This window comes from Rhinopithecus bieti, unplaced genomic scaffold (genome assembly GCF_001698545.2).
Source record: "Rhinopithecus bieti isolate Rb0 unplaced genomic scaffold, ASM169854v2 scaffold_15283, whole genome shotgun sequence".
Classification (NCBI taxonomy): domain Eukaryota; kingdom Metazoa; phylum Chordata; class Mammalia; order Primates; family Cercopithecidae; genus Rhinopithecus; species Rhinopithecus bieti.
In genome coordinates this window covers 319303-336194 of record NW_016808172.1, presented here as the reverse complement: position 1 = coordinate 336194, position 16892 = coordinate 319303, and the positions used below count along the sequence as shown (strand labels likewise).

At 62.0% G+C, this 16892-nt stretch overlaps 1 protein-coding gene across 5 annotated transcripts in view; it reads left to right on the top strand.

The window, feature by feature from the left end:
- The window catches only part of MED16 (mediator complex subunit 16), a 24278-nt gene extending 9671 nt beyond the window's left edge, over positions 1-14607 (top strand). For 4 of the 5 annotated variants that reach the window (XM_017885667.1, XM_017885666.1, XM_017885669.1 and 1 more), the window contains exons 7-15: positions 2565-2720; positions 3754-3965; positions 4585-4791; positions 6521-6731; positions 8709-8842; positions 10583-10775; positions 11611-11827; positions 13614-13697; positions 14014-14504. In XM_017885667.1, the coding sequence (XP_017741156.1) occupies positions 2565-2720; positions 3754-3965; positions 4585-4791; positions 6521-6731; positions 8709-8842; positions 10583-10775; positions 11611-11827; positions 13614-13697; positions 14014-14140 (1541 nt within the window). In that variant the 3' untranslated portion in view covers positions 14141-14504. Of the gene's footprint in view, positions 1-2564; positions 2721-3753; positions 3966-4584; positions 4792-6520; positions 6732-8708; positions 8843-10582; positions 10776-11610; positions 11828-13613; positions 13698-14013 lie in introns of all 5 variants that reach the window. The other variant, XM_017885671.1, reaches the window with a different exon arrangement.
- The last annotated feature ends 2285 nt before the right edge of the window (positions 14608-16892 follow it).

The following is a 16892-nucleotide window of genomic DNA, read 5'->3' as shown; positions in this document are numbered from 1 at the left end:
GGGGCGGTGCACGGAATCCTCCAGAAGCTGGTTCAGGGAGAGGAAACCGCAGCTCAGGGGGTCAGCTGAGGCTGCTGAGAACATGCCCCCCACCCCACCCCTGCCCCCACCCACCTCCCCAGCAGCCTCTTCTGGGGCCCCATTCCCATCTCTATCTGCCCGATGGGCCCCCTGCACCCACGGAGTCAAGCCCGTCACCCCCACCTCCGGCACAAAATCTGGGGCTGGAGCGAAGCAGGGACGCCTGCCTGCCACGACTGGTGGCCAGAACAGCCACTTGGTTTTCAGAGCCTCGGAGGCTGCGGGCCCGGTTTTCAGGCTGGCTTCCACCCTGGAGAAGGGAGGTGTTTTCCTGGCAGACGAGCCTAGGCATTTGCCGATTAGCGCTAATGGACCCTGGAGTGGCCGGACGTGTGGGCAGGTGCTCCTCAGAAGCCACTAATGAGCCCGTGTCAAGAGGCCCCGATGGCTCCCGGGGCCTGTAGGTGGTTACGTCAACTGCCCATTGTGGCCGCAGGGGCAGTAAAGGTGAAGAGGGCGGCTGCCCGTTCCTTCCCCCCGGCCTCGTAGTGAGTCACCAGGCAGTTGAAGAGGGCCACTGCCGTTCCTTCCCCCAGGGCTTGTCGGGCCTCGTTCCTTCCCCCGGGCCTTGTGGTGAGTCACCATGCAGTTTGAGCTGCGCTGCTTCCTATGGCGGCACCTGGCGCCACCGCGCGTGGCAAGCAGGGCTGCAAGGACCCTCAGCTTCACTGCCCGGTACCCCCGCTGGGCACATCTGTGTCCACCGTCTGCCCACAGCCAGACCACTGGGCAGTCCCGGGCTCCAACGCTCCTCCTCATCTCCTGCAGCCATCCTCACCTGCTGGCCCAGCTCCTACTCATCCCGAAGAGCCACGTCTCACACGCATGCCACAGCCTTTCTTGGGTCTCACGTCCCCGGCAGCTGGGGGCCACTGGGACACAGTCCCTGACGCACCCATCTCTCCCCCCACCGCCCCACGTGCCCACCATGCCAGGCTTCGGTCCCCACGGTGCCCAGCTCTTCACCCACTGCCCCACGTCCCCACTGAGCAGCTTAACCTCTCACTGCTTCAAGTCCCCTGTCATTTAGAAATGCTGACCGCAGTCGTCAGTTGGATGGAGGAGGGGACGTAAATCGGGCTGTGAGGGCGCCCTGGGCACCAGCTGGCCGTGTGCTCATCATGGCAGCTGCTTCACTCAGTGCTGGGGCGCTGAGTTTCCAGTCTTTCCTGTGAGAGGCTCAATTCCATGAGGCCCAGCCACCCTGACCACTGTGCGCCCTCCGGACATCTCAGCCACTCTCTGGGCCTCAGTTTCCCCCGGGGAATGCTGCTCACGGGACCCCTGTACAGGTTTGCAGGAGCTCAAGGCTCTGTGACCGTGATACCCCGTCCAGAGCAGAGACCTCATGACGCGAGTGGCACAGAGCAGCTGTGTGGTCGTCAGCTTCAGCCAAGTAGCAAGCCAGCCCCAAACGGAGCAGCTCAGACCAGCAGCCCTGCACTGGTTCTGTGGCTGGGCTGCCTCAGCTGCTGTGTCCTGGTTCCTGTGTGTTTGCAGTCAGCAGCCGAGGTGGCGTGGCCTGTCCACTGGCCCCACATGCTCCAGCAGGCTGACTGGCTGCCCTCAGTGTCCCACAAGCAGCAAGAGCAGGACCCCCCGCACATGCTCTCTGGGCTTCCGTTTTTTTTTGTTGTTGTTTTGTTTTTGACTTAGGCTCTCCCTGTGTTGCCCAGGCTGGAATGCAGTGGCTTGATCTCAGCTCACTGCAGCCTCATCCTCCTGGGCTCAAGCAATCCTCCTACTTCAGCCTCCTGAGTTGCTGGGACTACAGGCACGCGCAGGCGTGCACCACCACACCCAGCTAATGTTTGTTGTACTTTTTGTAGAGATGGAGTCTTGCTGTGTTGCCCACGCTGGTCTTGAACTCCTGGGCTCAAGCCATCCTCTGGCCTTGGCTTCCCAAAGTGCTGGGACGGCAGCCGTGAGCCCAGGTGCCCGGCCGTGTCACATTTGCTACCACTCGGCCCGCGATTCCCAGAAGCCTCTGCCCTGCTGGGAGGAGCTGCGTCTTCACGCAGAGGCTGCCAGGCAGCAGATCTGTGGGTGCGACCGTCCCGCGTGGCTTTATTGTGTGGGGAGCCTGGAATTGTAGTTGAGGAGGGATGGAAGTCCCAGCTCAGCTGACTGAGGTCGAGTGAGTGTTAGGGTTTGCATGGCCACGGGTCTGGGGTGGCGCCGTCTCCCCACTGTCCGCTCCATCAAGGGGGCGAGACGGTGCCACCCCACAGATTTCCACGAAATCCCGGGGCCACATCCCGTTGGCCCGCCGTGAGTCACGTGCCCGTCCCGGAACCAATCTGGCCGAGGCACGGAGTGCTGGGATTGGCCAGGCCTCGTCTTCCGGGCGTGGGAGCGGGGCTACTTGAGACCAGGGAGGGGCACTGGGTGGTTGCATGCCCGGCCCTGGTGGGCTCCTGCAGCTGCTTCTCAGCCTGTCTTCACTCCATTACCTTCCTGTTTTCCTGCCCCTGATTTTTCAGTTGGCGACAAACAGCCTACGATTCTCAAATGGCGGATCCTGTCGGCCACCAATGATCTGGACCGTGTGTCGGCCGTGGCGCTGCCCAAGCTGCCCATCTCGCTCACCAACACCGACCTCAAGGTGGCCAGCGACACACAGTTCTACCCTGGCCTTGGTACGGTGGAGTCAGCGGCAGCCACTTGGCCTCAGCTCACACCGGGGGAGGTGGGCCCTGAGCGCAGGCCACGGGGCCGTGGGAGCTCGGCCTCCTGGGCTCTGATGGGTTCCCGATTAGGAGGCAGACATCATCTTTCGGGATCTGTGAGGCTGGCAGACAGATCCAGTGCTCTTTAATTTGTAAAGAGTCATTGCAAGTCAACAAGGGAGCATGGGGAACTTGGGGGTGGAACTCCTTTCCTCTTGGCGCTGCAGCACGTTTCCTCTCGGCGCTGCAGCCCCTGTAATGTGGGTCCTGAGCTCAAACCGTGATGTCCGTGCCCCTGAGTGAGTCTGTGCACTCTTCAGTGCTGACCCTGTTTGCTCAGCTGTAAAGTGGGGGCAAGTCCGCCCTAGCTCAGGCCCCTCCCTTCCCCCAGCTCCCATTCTCCCCTGGTTCCCTGGAAAGAGCGTTTATCAGAACCCGCTCAGGGTGCAGGACTGTTCCTCGGAGCCTGCAGAGAGGGTCAGGGGATGCGGTTCTGTGCTCCAAAGCCCTTGGTTTATGCTCCATTTTCCAGCCTCTCTACTGCAGTGACTCCTTTCATACCCTCTTTTCCATGAGCTTTGGGCTCTGGACCCCACCTCCCCCTGGCCTTCGTGCAGAGGCAGATCCCAGTGTGACTGAGAGCCCCGGCCCACCACCACCCTAAGATGCCTCTCTTTGGGATGCCAGGAGCCCCACCCCTTGGTCCCCAACTTGTAGCACCCTCCTCCCCTGTGCTCCTTGAGTGGTACGTCAGCCAGGACATGGCCCCAGCTGTGAGGGCCTGGGAGCAGTGTGGCCAAGGCTGCTGGCTCCTGCTCCCCTGGTGCTCAGGGGCTTTGTAACTGAAGAAAGAGCAGCTGGGGGCACGGGTACTGGATGCCGGGGAGGGCTCATCCCCTGGGTGGGCAGCCTTGGCTCTCCACACCCTGCAGAGCAGGCGGCCCTCCCCAGGTGGGCGTGTCCCGGGCCCTGCCCATGCCTAAGCAGTGCCTGTGCCCCGCAGGGCTGGCCTTGGCCTTCCACGACGGCAGCGTCCACATTGTGCATCGGCTCTCACTGCAGACCATGGCCGTCTTCTACAGCTCCGCAGCCCCAAGGCCCGTGGACGAGCCAGCCATCAAGCGCCCCCGCACCGCGGGCCCCGCCGTCCACTTTAAGGCCATGCAGCTCTCCTGGACCTCACTGGCCCTGGTGGGCATTGACAACCAGGGGAAGGTGAGCTGCTTGTGTGCGTGGAGCTGGGGCTGGTGGGGTGCCAGAGGGAGGCGCCCCGCTGGGGAAGGGACCGCAGGTGCAAGCCTCTCGCCAGCCCCTGCCTGCGCTGCCTTGTCTGTGTCATGGGTTCATCGCGTTGAGCGAGGTCACTGGGGTGGCTCACAGCGCATATTAGGAGCTTCGTAGCTAGGAGCTGCTGAGAGGATCGCCTTTCACGAGGTGGACTCCTCAGTTACAGGAGGTGAGTGTGAGCCTGGCTCCGCATCCAGCGCAGTCGGGGCTTGGGGATTTTCCTTCCCTGTTCCCAGAGGTGTCGTCCATGACCCTGACAGAAAGGTACAGGCAGTACAGACACGTGCACACACACGGGCTGGCACGCCCACATGCCCACAGGCATGACTGGCCCGTGGGTTGGTCTGGAGCCTCCGGAGTAGGCTCAATAAAGAGCCATGCTTCCCTCATTGCTTCCAGGGTGGGCCCAGAGCGACCTGGAGAGGAGCTGGAGGTCCCTTCCCCGCCCCCCACAACACGCACCTCAACCCCGGGGCCCCATGCCCCTCCCGGCTGAGGTTGCAACCCCACGTCTCACCCGGCTCTCCCCGGGCTCTGTCTCTGGCAGCTGAGCGTGCTCCGCCTCTCGCCCTCCATGGGCCACCCGCTGGAAGTGGGACTGGCACTGCGGCACCTGCTTTTCCTGCTGGAGTACTGCATGGTGACCGGCTATGACTGGTGGGACATCCTGCTGCACGTGCAGCCCAGCATGGTGCAGAGCCTGGTGGAGAAGCTGCACGAGGAGTACACGCGCCAGACCGCTGCCCTGCAGCAGGTGGGGTCATGTGGCAGGTGGGGCCCCGTGGCAAGTGGGGTGGCCCTGCAGCAGGCAGGGGCCCTGTGGTCAGTGAGGGGCCAGCAGCGGGGGTGGGGGTCCCTGCAGCAGTTGTGGAGGTCTCCACAGCAGACGTGGGGGTCCCCGCGGCAGATGGGGTTGTGGCAGCTGTGGTGGGTCCCTGTGGCAGATCAGGGGCTCTGTGGCAGGTGGAGGGCAGGAGGGGCAGGTAGCCTATGAGGTGAGGCTATGCGTGGGGTGTGCACCCAGAGGCCCGTCCGGCAGGTGAGGCTGTGCGTGGGGTGTGCACCCAGAGGCCCGTCCGCAGGTGAGGCTGTGCGTGGGGTGTGCACCCAGAGGCCCGTCCGGCAGGAGAGGCTGTGCGTGGGGTGTGCACCCAGAGGCCCGTCCGGCAGGAGAGGCTGTGCGTGGGGTGTGCACCCAGAGGCCCGTCCGGCAGGAGAGGCTGTGCGTGGGGTGTGCACCCAGAGGCCCGTCCGGTAAAGCTGTACCTCAGAGGAGCACTTTGTTCCCCTCCTTACCTGGGACGTTTCCTCTGTAACACGTTAAGCCCCACAGGTAAGGCCTGATATCCCCGGGATGGCTGATACCCCCGGGATGGCTCCCTTCTCCAGTGTTCCCAGTCTGGGGGTGTCTTTCTAAGTCGTCCTCTCAGAATATGACGGGTTCCAGGGTGCACACCAGGCAGGCCCGTGGTGTGGGGCCTCAACTAGCACAGTCAGTAGATGAACACATGGAGGCCCACCCGTTGGAAGGAGAGGAGAGGGCGGACACGGAGGTCTGGCCGTTGGAAGGAGAGGAGAGGGCGGACATGGAGGCCTGCCCATTGGAAGGAGAGGAGGGGACACGGAGGCCCGTCCGTCAGAAGGGTGTCTTGCAGTGATGTGGTCACGCACCTGCAATCTCAGAGTGTCTGCGAAAGACCTCAGCTCTAGCGAGCTCGTCTGGCACCTGCACATGGGACCAGCCCTCTAAACCGCAGTCGTATTCCTCTGTGCCGCCAAGAACCAATACGAAGATAAAATGGGAAAAAATCCCACTCACAGCACAGCCTGCCGAGAGACACGGGAGACCCAGGCAGGGGCTGCGACGCTAAACCCCGGCACGGCTGGGATCCGTAGCCAGTGACGGCGCTTGTGATGGCGAGGCCCCACTCTCTCCCTCCTTGGGCCCTCACTGCATGCCAAGCGTTTCATTTTTGTTTTTTAGTTATTTCTGTTTTTTGTAGAGATGTGGTCTCCTGTGTTACACGGGCTCTGCAACTCCCAGCCTCCAGGAATCTTCCAACCTCAGCCTCCCAAAATGCTTCAGCTCATTAATTCTTTCTCGCTAGATCAGGGTCTCCCTGCAGGCACCGAGGACATCGGGGGCTGGAACAGCCTCTGAGGTGGGGGCGTCCTGTTGAGCAGCCTCCCCGGCCTCCACTTGTCAGGGGCACCCCCAGTGGTGACAACTAGAAATGTCTGCAGACATCACCAGGACCCCCCCGCCGGGGCAGAGCCGCTCCCAGCTGAGACCCAGCACCTGGTCCTGTGTGGCCGGTCCTCTGCGCCTGTTTTGCTACGAGGTTTCTGAGGTGCAGAGGTGAAGCACCTTGCCCAGCTCACCGAACACCTGGGCTCAGGGTTGGACTGCTCTTCTCCCCCCTGGAGCCTTGGCGGGCGCCTCTGCCCCGGCCCTTTGGGGTGACCCGGCTTCCTGCCTCCAGGTTCTCTCCACCCGGATCCTGGCCATGAAGGCCTCGCTCTGCAAGCTGTCGCCCTGCACGGTGACCCGCGTGTGCGACTACCACACCAAGCTCTTCCTCATCGCCATCAGCTCCACCCTGAAGTCGCTGCTGCGCCCCCACTTCCTCAACACGCCCGACAAGAGCCCCGGCGACCGGCTGACCGAGATCTGCGCCAAGATCACTGACGTCGGTGGGTCCTGTCCCGCGCCCAGGGCCTCGAGGCTCCTGTTTTGTTTTTATTATTTATTGTTTTTACTCTTTTGAGATAGGGTCTTACACTGTCACCGAGACTGGAGTACAGTGGCACAATCTCAGCTCATTGCAGCCTCCGCCTCAGCCTCTGCCTCCCTGGTTCAAGTGATTCTCCTGCCTCAGCCTCCCAGGTAGCTGGGATTACAGGCCTGCACCACCACGCCTGGCTGATTTTTGTATTTTTAGTAGAGATGGGGTTTCACCATGTTGGCCAGGCTGGTCTCAAACTCCTGACCTCAAATGACCCGCCTGCCTCAGCCTCCTAAAGTCCTGGGATACAGCCTAAAGGCTGGGATTACACCACGCCCAGCCTTTTAGAGACAGGGTCTCCCTGTGTCATCCAGGTTGCAGCACGGTGGCATAGTTACAGCTCAGTGCAGCGTCTGCCTTCCAGGCTCAAGCAATTTTCTCGCCTCAGCCTCTGGAGTAGCTGGGATTATAAGCGTGCGCCACACATGCAGTTTTTAATTTTTCGTAGAGACAAGGTCTCACTGTGATGCCCAGACTGGTCTTGACCTCCTGAGCTCAAGCGATCCTTCCACCTCTCTACCCCTGGGGGCTGAGATGCTACTCCCAGGCCGAGACGTGGCACCTGGGTCCTGTGTGGCAGGTCTGCTTCTTCTTCCATTTTGCTATAAGGGGACTGAGGCAGAGAGGCTAAGCAGCTCACCCAGCACGTGGTGTCCCACTCGCCTCGGCCTCCCAAAGCGCTGGGATTGTAGGCGTGAGCCGCTGTGCTTAGCAGGCTGTTTCTTTTAAAAATTAGTGTTGGCCGGGCGCGGTGGCTCAAGCCTGTAATCCCAGCACTTTGGGAGGCCGAGACGGGCGGATCACAAGGTCAGGAGATCGAGACCATCCTGGCAAACACGGTGAAACCCCGTCTCTACTAAAAGATACAACAAACTGGCCGGGCGAGGTGGCGGGCGCCTGTAGTCCCAGCTACTCCGGAGACTGAGGCAGGAGAATGGCGTAAACCCAGGAGGACGGAGCTTGCAGTGAGCTGAGATCCGGCCCACTGCAACGTCCAGCGCTGGAGACAGTAGCCAGACTTCCGTCTCAAAAAAATAAAATAAAATAAAATAAATAAATAAATAAAAATTAGTGTTGCTGGGTGCAGTTGCTCACGCTTGTAATCCCAGCACTTTGGGAGGCCGAGGTGGGCAGATCATGAGGTCAGGAGATCGAGACCATCCTGGCTAACATGGTGAAACCCCATCTCTAATAAAAATACAAAAATCAGCTGGGCACGTTGGCAGGTGCCTGTAGTCCCAGCTACTCGGGAGGCTGAGGCAGGAGAATTGCTTGAACCCGGGAGGCGGAGCTTGCAGTGAGCTGAGATCCCGCCATTGTACTCCAGCCTGGGGGACAGTGTGAGACTCAGTCTCAAAAAATTAAAAAATTAGGGTTATTGTTTATGTCTGGAGTACCCAGCTCACTGTGGGCCCGTGACGCTCCTGGTAGCTGGGAGCTGTGTGCACAGTAGTTATTTCTGTGGGACCACCGTAGTCACCATCCAACAGGCATCTGTTGGGTGTGTAACCGGCGCCAGGTGCTGGGCCAGCGTGGCTGCAGCTGCAATGTGGACACACCCCTGTCTTCACAGAGTTCACCTCGGAGCAGGGGGCAGATGTGCACCAGCGGGCCAGGCCTGAGCAATGGTGGCCCTGGCATGGGGACGTGCCCACGCCAAGGCCTGCAGGCCGAGAGAAGTGGCCCCCAGATGGGCAGGCAGTGGGCCTGTTCATCCCGGTTCCTCCCTGGCAATGCCATCGCCCCCTTCTCATTCCCGTTGTGGGTCCCCTTGTGTCCTGGCACTGGGTGGGCACTCGGTGCAGGTCGAAGGACTGAGGGGTGCAGTTAGGTCACTCTCTGTGTACAAGAAGCCTGAGCTGACCCGACCCATGTCTCCTTGCAGACATTGACAAGGTCATGATCAACCTCAAGACGGAGGAATTTGTCCTGGACATGAACACACTGCAGGCGCTGCAGCAGCTCCTGCAGTGGGTGGGCGACTTCGTGCTATACCTGCTGGCCAGCCTACCCAACCAGGTGCGCTGCGCTCGCCCCTGAGGCCGCGCTAGCCCGAGGCCGCGCTCGCGGAGGCCCCGCTCCTCACCTGGGTCCTGCCTCCTGGCCCCGCCCCTCATCAGGGCCCTGCCTCCCTGGCCCGCCCCTCATCTGGGCCCTGACTCCCTGGCCCCGCCCTTTATCTGGGCACTGCCTCCCTCGCCCCGCCCCTCATCAGTGCCCTGCCTCCCTGGCCCCGCCCTTTATCTGGGCACTGCCTCCCTGGCCCCACCTCCTCATCAGTGCCCTGCCTCCCTGGCCCCGCCCCTCATCAGGCCTGCTCCTGCCCGCCCCTTTATCTGGGCACTGCCTCCCTGGCCCCAGCGCCTCCATCAGTGCCCTGCCTCCCTGGCCCGCCCCCTCATCAGATGCCCTGCCCCCTGGCCGCGGCGCCTTTATCCTGGGCACGTTGCCTCCTGGCCCCAACCCCATCATGCAGTTGCCCTGCCCTCCTGGGCCCTACCCGTTTATCTGGGCACGTGCCTCCCTGGGCCCCGCCCCTAACAGTGCCCTGTCCTCCCCTGGCCTCCGCCCTCATCAGGCCCTGCCTCCCTGGCCCCTCCCCTCATCTGGGCCCTGACTCCCTGGCCCCGCCCTTCATCAGGGCCCTGCCTCCCTGGCCCCACCCCTCATCAGTGCCCTGCCTCCCTGGCCCCGCCCTTTATCTGGGCACTGCCTCCCTGGCCCCACCCCTCATCAGTGCCCTGCCTCCCTGGCCCTGCCCTTTATCTGGGCACTGCCTCCCTGGCCCCGCCCCTCATCAGGGCCCTGCCTCCCTGGCCCCTCCCCTCATCTGGGCCCTGACTCCCTGGCCCCGCCCTTCATCAGGGCCCTGCCTCCCTGGCCCTGCCCGTCCCCGGGCCCCGCCGCCCCGGCCCTGCCCCTCAAGACCACTTCAGCCCCACCCCTACTTGGAGCGCCACCTCCTGACACTGTCTATTCTCAAAGCTCCACTTCCTAGCCCAACCATCCTGAAGCGCTGCCCCACCTCGGAGCCCTCACCTCCGCGAAGCTTCTACAAAAAACCCTTCCTTGGCCACACTTTTTCTGCCCATTCTTGAAGCCCCGCCTCCCAGACCCTGCCCCTTCTCAGTCCCACCCTTTACCCTCCCAAGCTCCCTGTGCAGGGGGCGGTTAGGGGGGCGTTGGCGGCTTTGAAATCATCAAGTCTCCATCCACACCCCACCTTCCAGTATGCGGCCTGTGTGTCCCGACCAGGGCTCCAGCCTCCCCCCGCCCACACACTCTGTCCTGCCCCAACTGTGAGCTCTCCCCAAGCTTCATTCTGCCCTGGGGCCCTGGTCTCTCCACCCGCGCCCATCAGGGACGGTTTGAAGTCCCTCTCTTCTCTTTGTGGGACTTGAGGCTGCCAGGTCCTCTCGGCTCCCAGTACAGCCACCGGGGCACTCAGCTGTGGGAGGGGGCGGCTGCTCCTCCACGTGCAGGTGGGGACGTTGGCCTCAGCCAGAGCTGCTTCTTAGTCCTGTGGAGGCTCAGCGATGGGACAGCTCTCCAGATGGGGCTGTCCTGGACCCTGCAGGGCACTGAGCAGTGTCCCCAGCATCCACCCACTCTGTGCCAGGAGCACCCCAGTCCTGACCACCACAAACGTCCCAGACCCTGTCCATTGCCCCCAGGTTGGGGTTCCACCGAACCTGACAGACTTCATCCCATCACCATCTGCCCCCGCCGCCCAGCCACTCTGATGCCTCTTTCCGGCAGGGCTCCCTGCTGAGGCCGGGCCACAGCTTCCTGCGGGATGGCACCTCGCTGGGCATGCTTCGGGAACTGATGGTGGTCATCCGCATCTGGGGCCTGCTGAAGCCCAGCTGCCTGCCCGTGTACACGGCCACCTCGGACACCCAGGACAGCATGTCCCTGCTCTTCCGCTTGCTCACCAAGCTCTGGATCTGCTGTGAGGCCCCCTGCCCTCTGCTCCTCTCCCTACCAACACACACCGTGTCTGAGCCCCTCACCAGAACATAAGCCCCTGCAGGTGGCAATGGCTCTGCCTTGATCTCTGCCATTTCCCCGGTTCCCAGCATGCTCGGTGTGGGTGCTTTTGGGATGGCAGCTACTCCCAGGCACCTGTTTGCTGTCTCTCCTTGTCAGGTTGTGTGTATGTGAGGATGGGTTGGGTCGTTTTTACATCCCAGTGTCTGGAGAAGGCACAGTGCTTCCCACATACTGTGGTTTTTTTTTGTTGTTTTTTTTGTTTGTTTGTTTGTTTTTTGTTTTGTTTTGTTTTTGAGATGGAATCTTGCTCTGTTACCCAGGCTGGAGTACAGTGGCTCGATCTCAGCTCAATGCAGGCTCCACCTCCCGGGTTCACGCCATTCTCCTGCCTCAGCCTCCCGAGTAGCTGGGACTATAGGCGCCGCCACCACGCCCGGCTAGTTTTTTGTATTTTTAGTAGAGACGGGGTTTCGCAGTGTTTGCCAGGATGGTCTCCATCTCCTGACCTTGTGATCCACCCGCCTCGGCCTCCCAAAGTGCTGGGATTATAGGCGTGAGTCACCGCCCCCGGCCAGCTTCCCACATACTTTTCAAGTGAATGAGGGAGTCTCATGACTGAGGCCAGAGAGGGTGAGAGAACCCTGGGGTCACCCAGCCAGGCAGGCAGAGCCGGGGCCCCGACCTGGTGCTCCTGAGCTGGAGGGGCTCCCAATGCGTCCTGGGTGGCGGGGCGGTGCCCCAGGCAGGGTTGCTTCAGGCAGAGGTGCCGAGACCTTGGCCACCCCTCTCTGCAGGTCGCGATGAGGGCCCAGCGAGCGAGCCAGACGAGGCGCTGGTGGACGAGTGCTGCCTGCTGCCCAGCCAGCTGCTTATCCCCAGCCTGGACTGGCTGCCCGCCAGCGACGGCCTGGTCAGCCGCCTGCAGCCCAAACAGCCCCTACGTCTGCAGTTCGGCCGGGTGCCCACACTGCCTGGCAGTGCTGCCACCCTTCAGCTCGACGGCCTCGCAAGGTGCGTGTGTCCCTGCATTGGTCCCCAAACACACCTCCCTCCATGCCCTGCCCTAGGGCCCCCGGAATCCACACAGCTCCCTCCCTCCATGTCCTGCCCCAGGGCCCCCGGAATCCACACGGCTCCAGGCCTCCGGAATCCACACGGCCATGACTGCTGCTTCCTTCCAAGAGCCCCTAACGCCATACCCTAGTGGCGTCCCTGCTCGTTCATGAACCACCACCCACGCGGGCACCTTCCATTCACCCTCTCGCTGCCCCCACCGCCCCCGCCCCGACAGTCTTGCTCTGTCGCCCAGGCTGGAGTGCAGTGGTGCCATCTTGGCTCAGTGCAACCTCTGCCTCCAGGTTCAAATGATTCTCCTGCCTCAGCCTCCTGAATAGCAGGGATTACAGGCGTCGCCACCACACCTGGGTATTTTTTGTATTTTTGGTAGAGACGTGGTTTCGCCATGTTGGCCACGCTGGTCTTGAACTGCTGACCTCAGGTGATCTACCCGCCTCGCCCTCCCAAAGTGCTGGGGTTACAGGCGTGAGCCACCCCGTCGGCCTTGCCTTGGTTTTTACTGATTGTGTGCTGGCCTTGCTGTGCAAGGTGCCCTTAGTTTCTGCCCTTAGTCTCTGGTCTCTCTGGATGTCAGGCTTCACCGTAAATCCCCCTATTGATGGAGAGAGACGCCATAGCATGGCCCAGGGCCCCGCTGAGCACAAACACCTCACCTGAAGGATCTCCCGGGGTTACGAGGTCACCTGCAGGGTTCAGGGCTGGCCTTTCTCTGGAACATGCAGGGTTTGGACAACCCAAGCCTGCTGAGATCACCCCGGCCACCCAGCAGCCCTGTGGGGTGGGACCTTGTCACCCACTTCATGGTGAGGAAACCCAGCCTGGAGAGGGTGGGACCTTGTCACCCCACTCGTCTGGGGGTCACGTGGTCAGGAAGTGGTCAAGTCCGGATTTGAACCCAGGCCCATCGGACCCCCAGCCCGTGTCCGACATGCGTTTGACAAGGAGCACACGCAAACCCTCTGAGCCGCTGATGGCTCACAGCTGGAATTTTAGAAAACACACATGAGCAAAAGGAAGAAAATGAAGGGAACTTCCAGTAGCCTGGCTCCGGGCCCTGCAGGGAAGGCGCCCCCGGCCTGGCTCCAGGACCTCCAGCATTCTCTTCCTTGTGCTCACTGTGGGAGGGTCCTCCTAGTGAGTCACGCACGAGGGTTTGGGTTTCAGGAAAAGACTTGATGGAAAGAGGACAGTTACGTCAGAGGCTTGTAAACTGGGAAAATTTCAAATATTTAATGAGAGCAGAATTAAGCCGGCCCACCCCTACCCAGACCCAGGCCCCCTACCCGCCACCAAGGGCAGCTTTTGCCACCAGAATCTTGTCGTACAGAGGTCCCGGCGCCCCCAGGCCAGGTGTCTGGGCTGAGGTGCTGTGGAAGCCCCACATACCCTCTTCTGTAAAGTCTCAAATGGGAGCATCTCAAGCACCTTCTCCGCTTTCTGGGCACCTGTGTGGGCCCCGTCCCCTTTACTGGGCCCCGGAGCCTCAGGCTTCCCAGGCACCTGGGAGACTGACCCTCCTCCGTGTGTGGGGGGCCCCACACGCTTTACTGGGCTTGTCTCAGGTGGTTCCGCACCTCTCACCTAACTGTTCACAGACACCTGGGCCCACCTGGCAGATGGTGTGAGGCCAGCCACCCCCTCCGACCACGCCTGTGGACAGATGCCAGAACCTGGCCTCATGGTGCCCAGGCCTTCCTCACGCTCTCCCCTCTCCCGCCAGGGCCCCAGGCCAGCCCAAGATCGACCACCTGCGGAGGCTGCACCTTGGCGCTTGCCCCACGGAGGAGTGCAAAGCCTGCACCAGGTGAGGGGCCCTCAGCCCGCTGACTCCCACAGCTCTGCCACCTGGGATGGCCCAGCTGATTCCAGCCAAGGCTCCAGACGGTCGGGCATGGTAGGGGAGCGTGTCCCAGAGGGAGTGCTGGAGCCGGGATCCCAGGATGTGGAACAGTTAACTTGGCGTGGGGGGGCTAGTTCAGAGAGCAGCCTTCCTGGTGAGTGCAACAGCGTGGGCAGAAGCCCTGTGGCAGGTGGGAGCACGGGGAGCAGGTGTAAGGGACGGCGGGCAGAGGGAGGCCCACACGGAAGTAGGAGCCCACCCAGCGCCTGCCTCCCCGCAGGTGCGGCTGCGTCACCATGCTCAAGTCACCCAACAGGACCACGGCAGTGAAGCAGTGGGAACAGCGCTGGATCAAGAACTGCCTGTGTGGCGGGCTCTGGTGGCGGGTGCCCCTCAGCTACCCCTGAGTCCGGCTGCTGCGAGAGCCACCGCTCTCCCTGGACGCTCCTTGGCACAGTTAACCTCAGCCCACCTGGCAGGGCTGTCGAAGACCACGGGCCGGACACCTGCGTGACCAGCAGAGCTGCTGAGGAAGCCCCTGCCTTTGTCCAGCTGGGCCCGTGGCCCACATACCGCCCTCCCAGGACCCCCAGATCCCTGGACCATCCGCATCCAGAGGACCGTCTGTGACGGCCGGGGGTCCCCGCGGACCTCGGGGTGACCCGGCGCGGGCGCCTGCCTCGGTTTCCTTGCCTCTCCTGCGGAGAGCGCTGAACCTGGACAAGCTGCAGCTGGAAAGGGCAGGTCCAATAAACACCCTCTGCGCCCAGGCCCCCGACCCCACCCACAACCTCGGTGTGGTGCCCAATAAATGCCCAGGCCACCGACCTCACCCACAACCTCGGTGTGGTGCCCGGGAGCCTGTGTCCTCTTGGCCTGTCTGTAAATCAGTATTTATGGGGCACCTAGTGGATGCCAGGCCCGGGGCGTCCAAAGTGAGCAGTGGGGACAGGACACAGCAGGCCGGGTGGGTGGGACGGGGCAGCCGTCAGGGTAGCTTTTGTCCAGGCCTGCATCTGCTTGTCTGTGTGGTGTCTCTGCCTGTCTCTATACTGTCTCTCCGTAGCTGACATCTCTGCCTGTCTATATACTGTCTCTCCGTATGTCTGCGTGTCTCTGGCGTCTGCCTGTCTCCGTGTGGTGTCTGCGTATCTCTACTGTCTCTGCATGCTCTCCTTGTCTCTGCATGTCTCTGGTATCTCTGCACTTCTCTGTGTACTATCTCTGTGTCTCTGCGTGCTGTTTCTCTGTCTCTGCCTGGCTCTGTCCCTGCCGTGTTTCTCCAGCCACTCTCTGCTGGAGGCTGCTTAGTCCCTGGGCCAAAGTTTCTGCCATTTCTGCCACTGTCCCCAGGGGTCCCGCCTTCCGCCTCCGGCAAGCACTTCTTCCAATTAGGCTGTGTTCCCGTGGCGGGAGGCCTTCCCAGCACAGTGGCGCCCTGCTGTGTGCTGACGGACTCCTTTCTGCAGCTCCGGGGAGGGCAGCGAGGGTGGGGTGAGTGCCCAGTGCTGGCTCGCGAGGCGGGAGCTCAGGCGCCCCATCACCTGGCCAAGGCACCCCTACTTTAAAGCCTGCCTGCCCACCGCTGCAGACTCCAGGCTCTGCTGGGACACCAGGCCCCATCTCGCTGCCCACCTGGCCACCCTCTGAGGGAAATGTCAGCCCCGAGGGCAGCCCCCGGCCTCACTCCTCTCGTGCTGGGGCGTGTGTGGGTCTCCATCTCCTCGAGTCACTCACGTGTGCGGGGCGCCCGGTGGATGCCAGGGGTGTCCAAAGCCGGTGACGGACAGAGCACAGTGGTCCTGGTGGGTGGTTGGGGGCCCAGCTGCCACAGGGCGGCTTTTGTCCGGGTGCCTCTGCGGCGTTTCCATGTGGCTGTGCAGAGACCAGAGTGCAGGAGCACTGGCGAGGGGTGCAGGCCTGTGGTGGGTGGGTGAAGAGGAGACGGGAGCGCTGGCGAGGGGTGCCCACGCATTTTGGGGCGCAGGCTCACGGGCAGCTTCAGGAGCCGGCAGATCAGAGTCGCCCAGCGCCTGACGCGTGAGTGATGACGCCTCTAGGTGACCTGGTTGAGGCCTGGACGCGTGGAGTGGGGACAGGCCGCCCGCTGGTCCCGTCAGTTCCTGACCACGTGAGCGGGGTGGGCTTTGCGTCACTAGGTTTGGGGGGTCTGTCCCTCAGACTGCTGTCACAAGCTGGCTGTCACGAGCGCCTGCCTCACGCAGGTATAGTAAGGCGGGCAGGGCATGGGGCTGCCAAGAGGAGACCTGTGGCCCTGAAGCTCTGCTGTCCCTGCCCCCAGCTTCCCGAGGTCCTCATCGCCACGCGGTTCCCCCAGGGGTCCTCAGAATCTCCCTAAAAGCCAGGGACGTTGGGCACCCGAGATACAGATGAGGAAACAGGCCATACAGCAGCACCGAAACTGGACCGCGTCTCAACTCAGGACTACATGGTGCCCAGATACTCCCGGCCTGCGTCCTCCCTACCACTCCTGCTCCACTGCCTCTAAACCGTCTCCTCCTCCGGAACCCTCTGTAGCTCCTGCTGACCAAAGGATGCAAAGATGCCTAGGCAGGCCAGACGCGGCAGCCCACGTCGCAGCATCGTGGGAGACCCAGGCGAGAGGATCACTTGAGCCCAGGAGTTCAAGACCAGGCTGGGCAACATGGCGAGACCTCATCTCTACAAAAATTTTAAAAATTAGCTAGGTGACTGGATGTGGTGGCTCACGCCTGTAATTCCAGCACTTTGGGAGGCTGAGGCAGGCGGATCACCTGAGGTCGGGAGTTCGAGACCAGCCTGAACAACATGGAGAAACCCCATCTCTACTAAAAATACAAAATTAGCCGGGCATGGTGGCGGGCACCTGTAATCCCAGCTATTCGGGAGGCTGAGGCACGAGAATCGCTTGAACCTGGGCGGTGGAGGGTGCAGTGAGCTGAGATCGCACCATTGCACTCCAGCCTGGGCAACAAGAGCGAAACTACATCTCAAAAAAAAAATTAGGCCGGGCGCAATGGCTCACACCTGTAATCCCAGCACTTTGGGAGGCGGAGGCGGGCGGATCACGAGGTCAGGAGATCGAGACCATCCTGGTTAACACGGTGAAACCCCGTTTCTACTAAAAATACAAAAAATTAGCCCGGCGAGGTGGCGGGC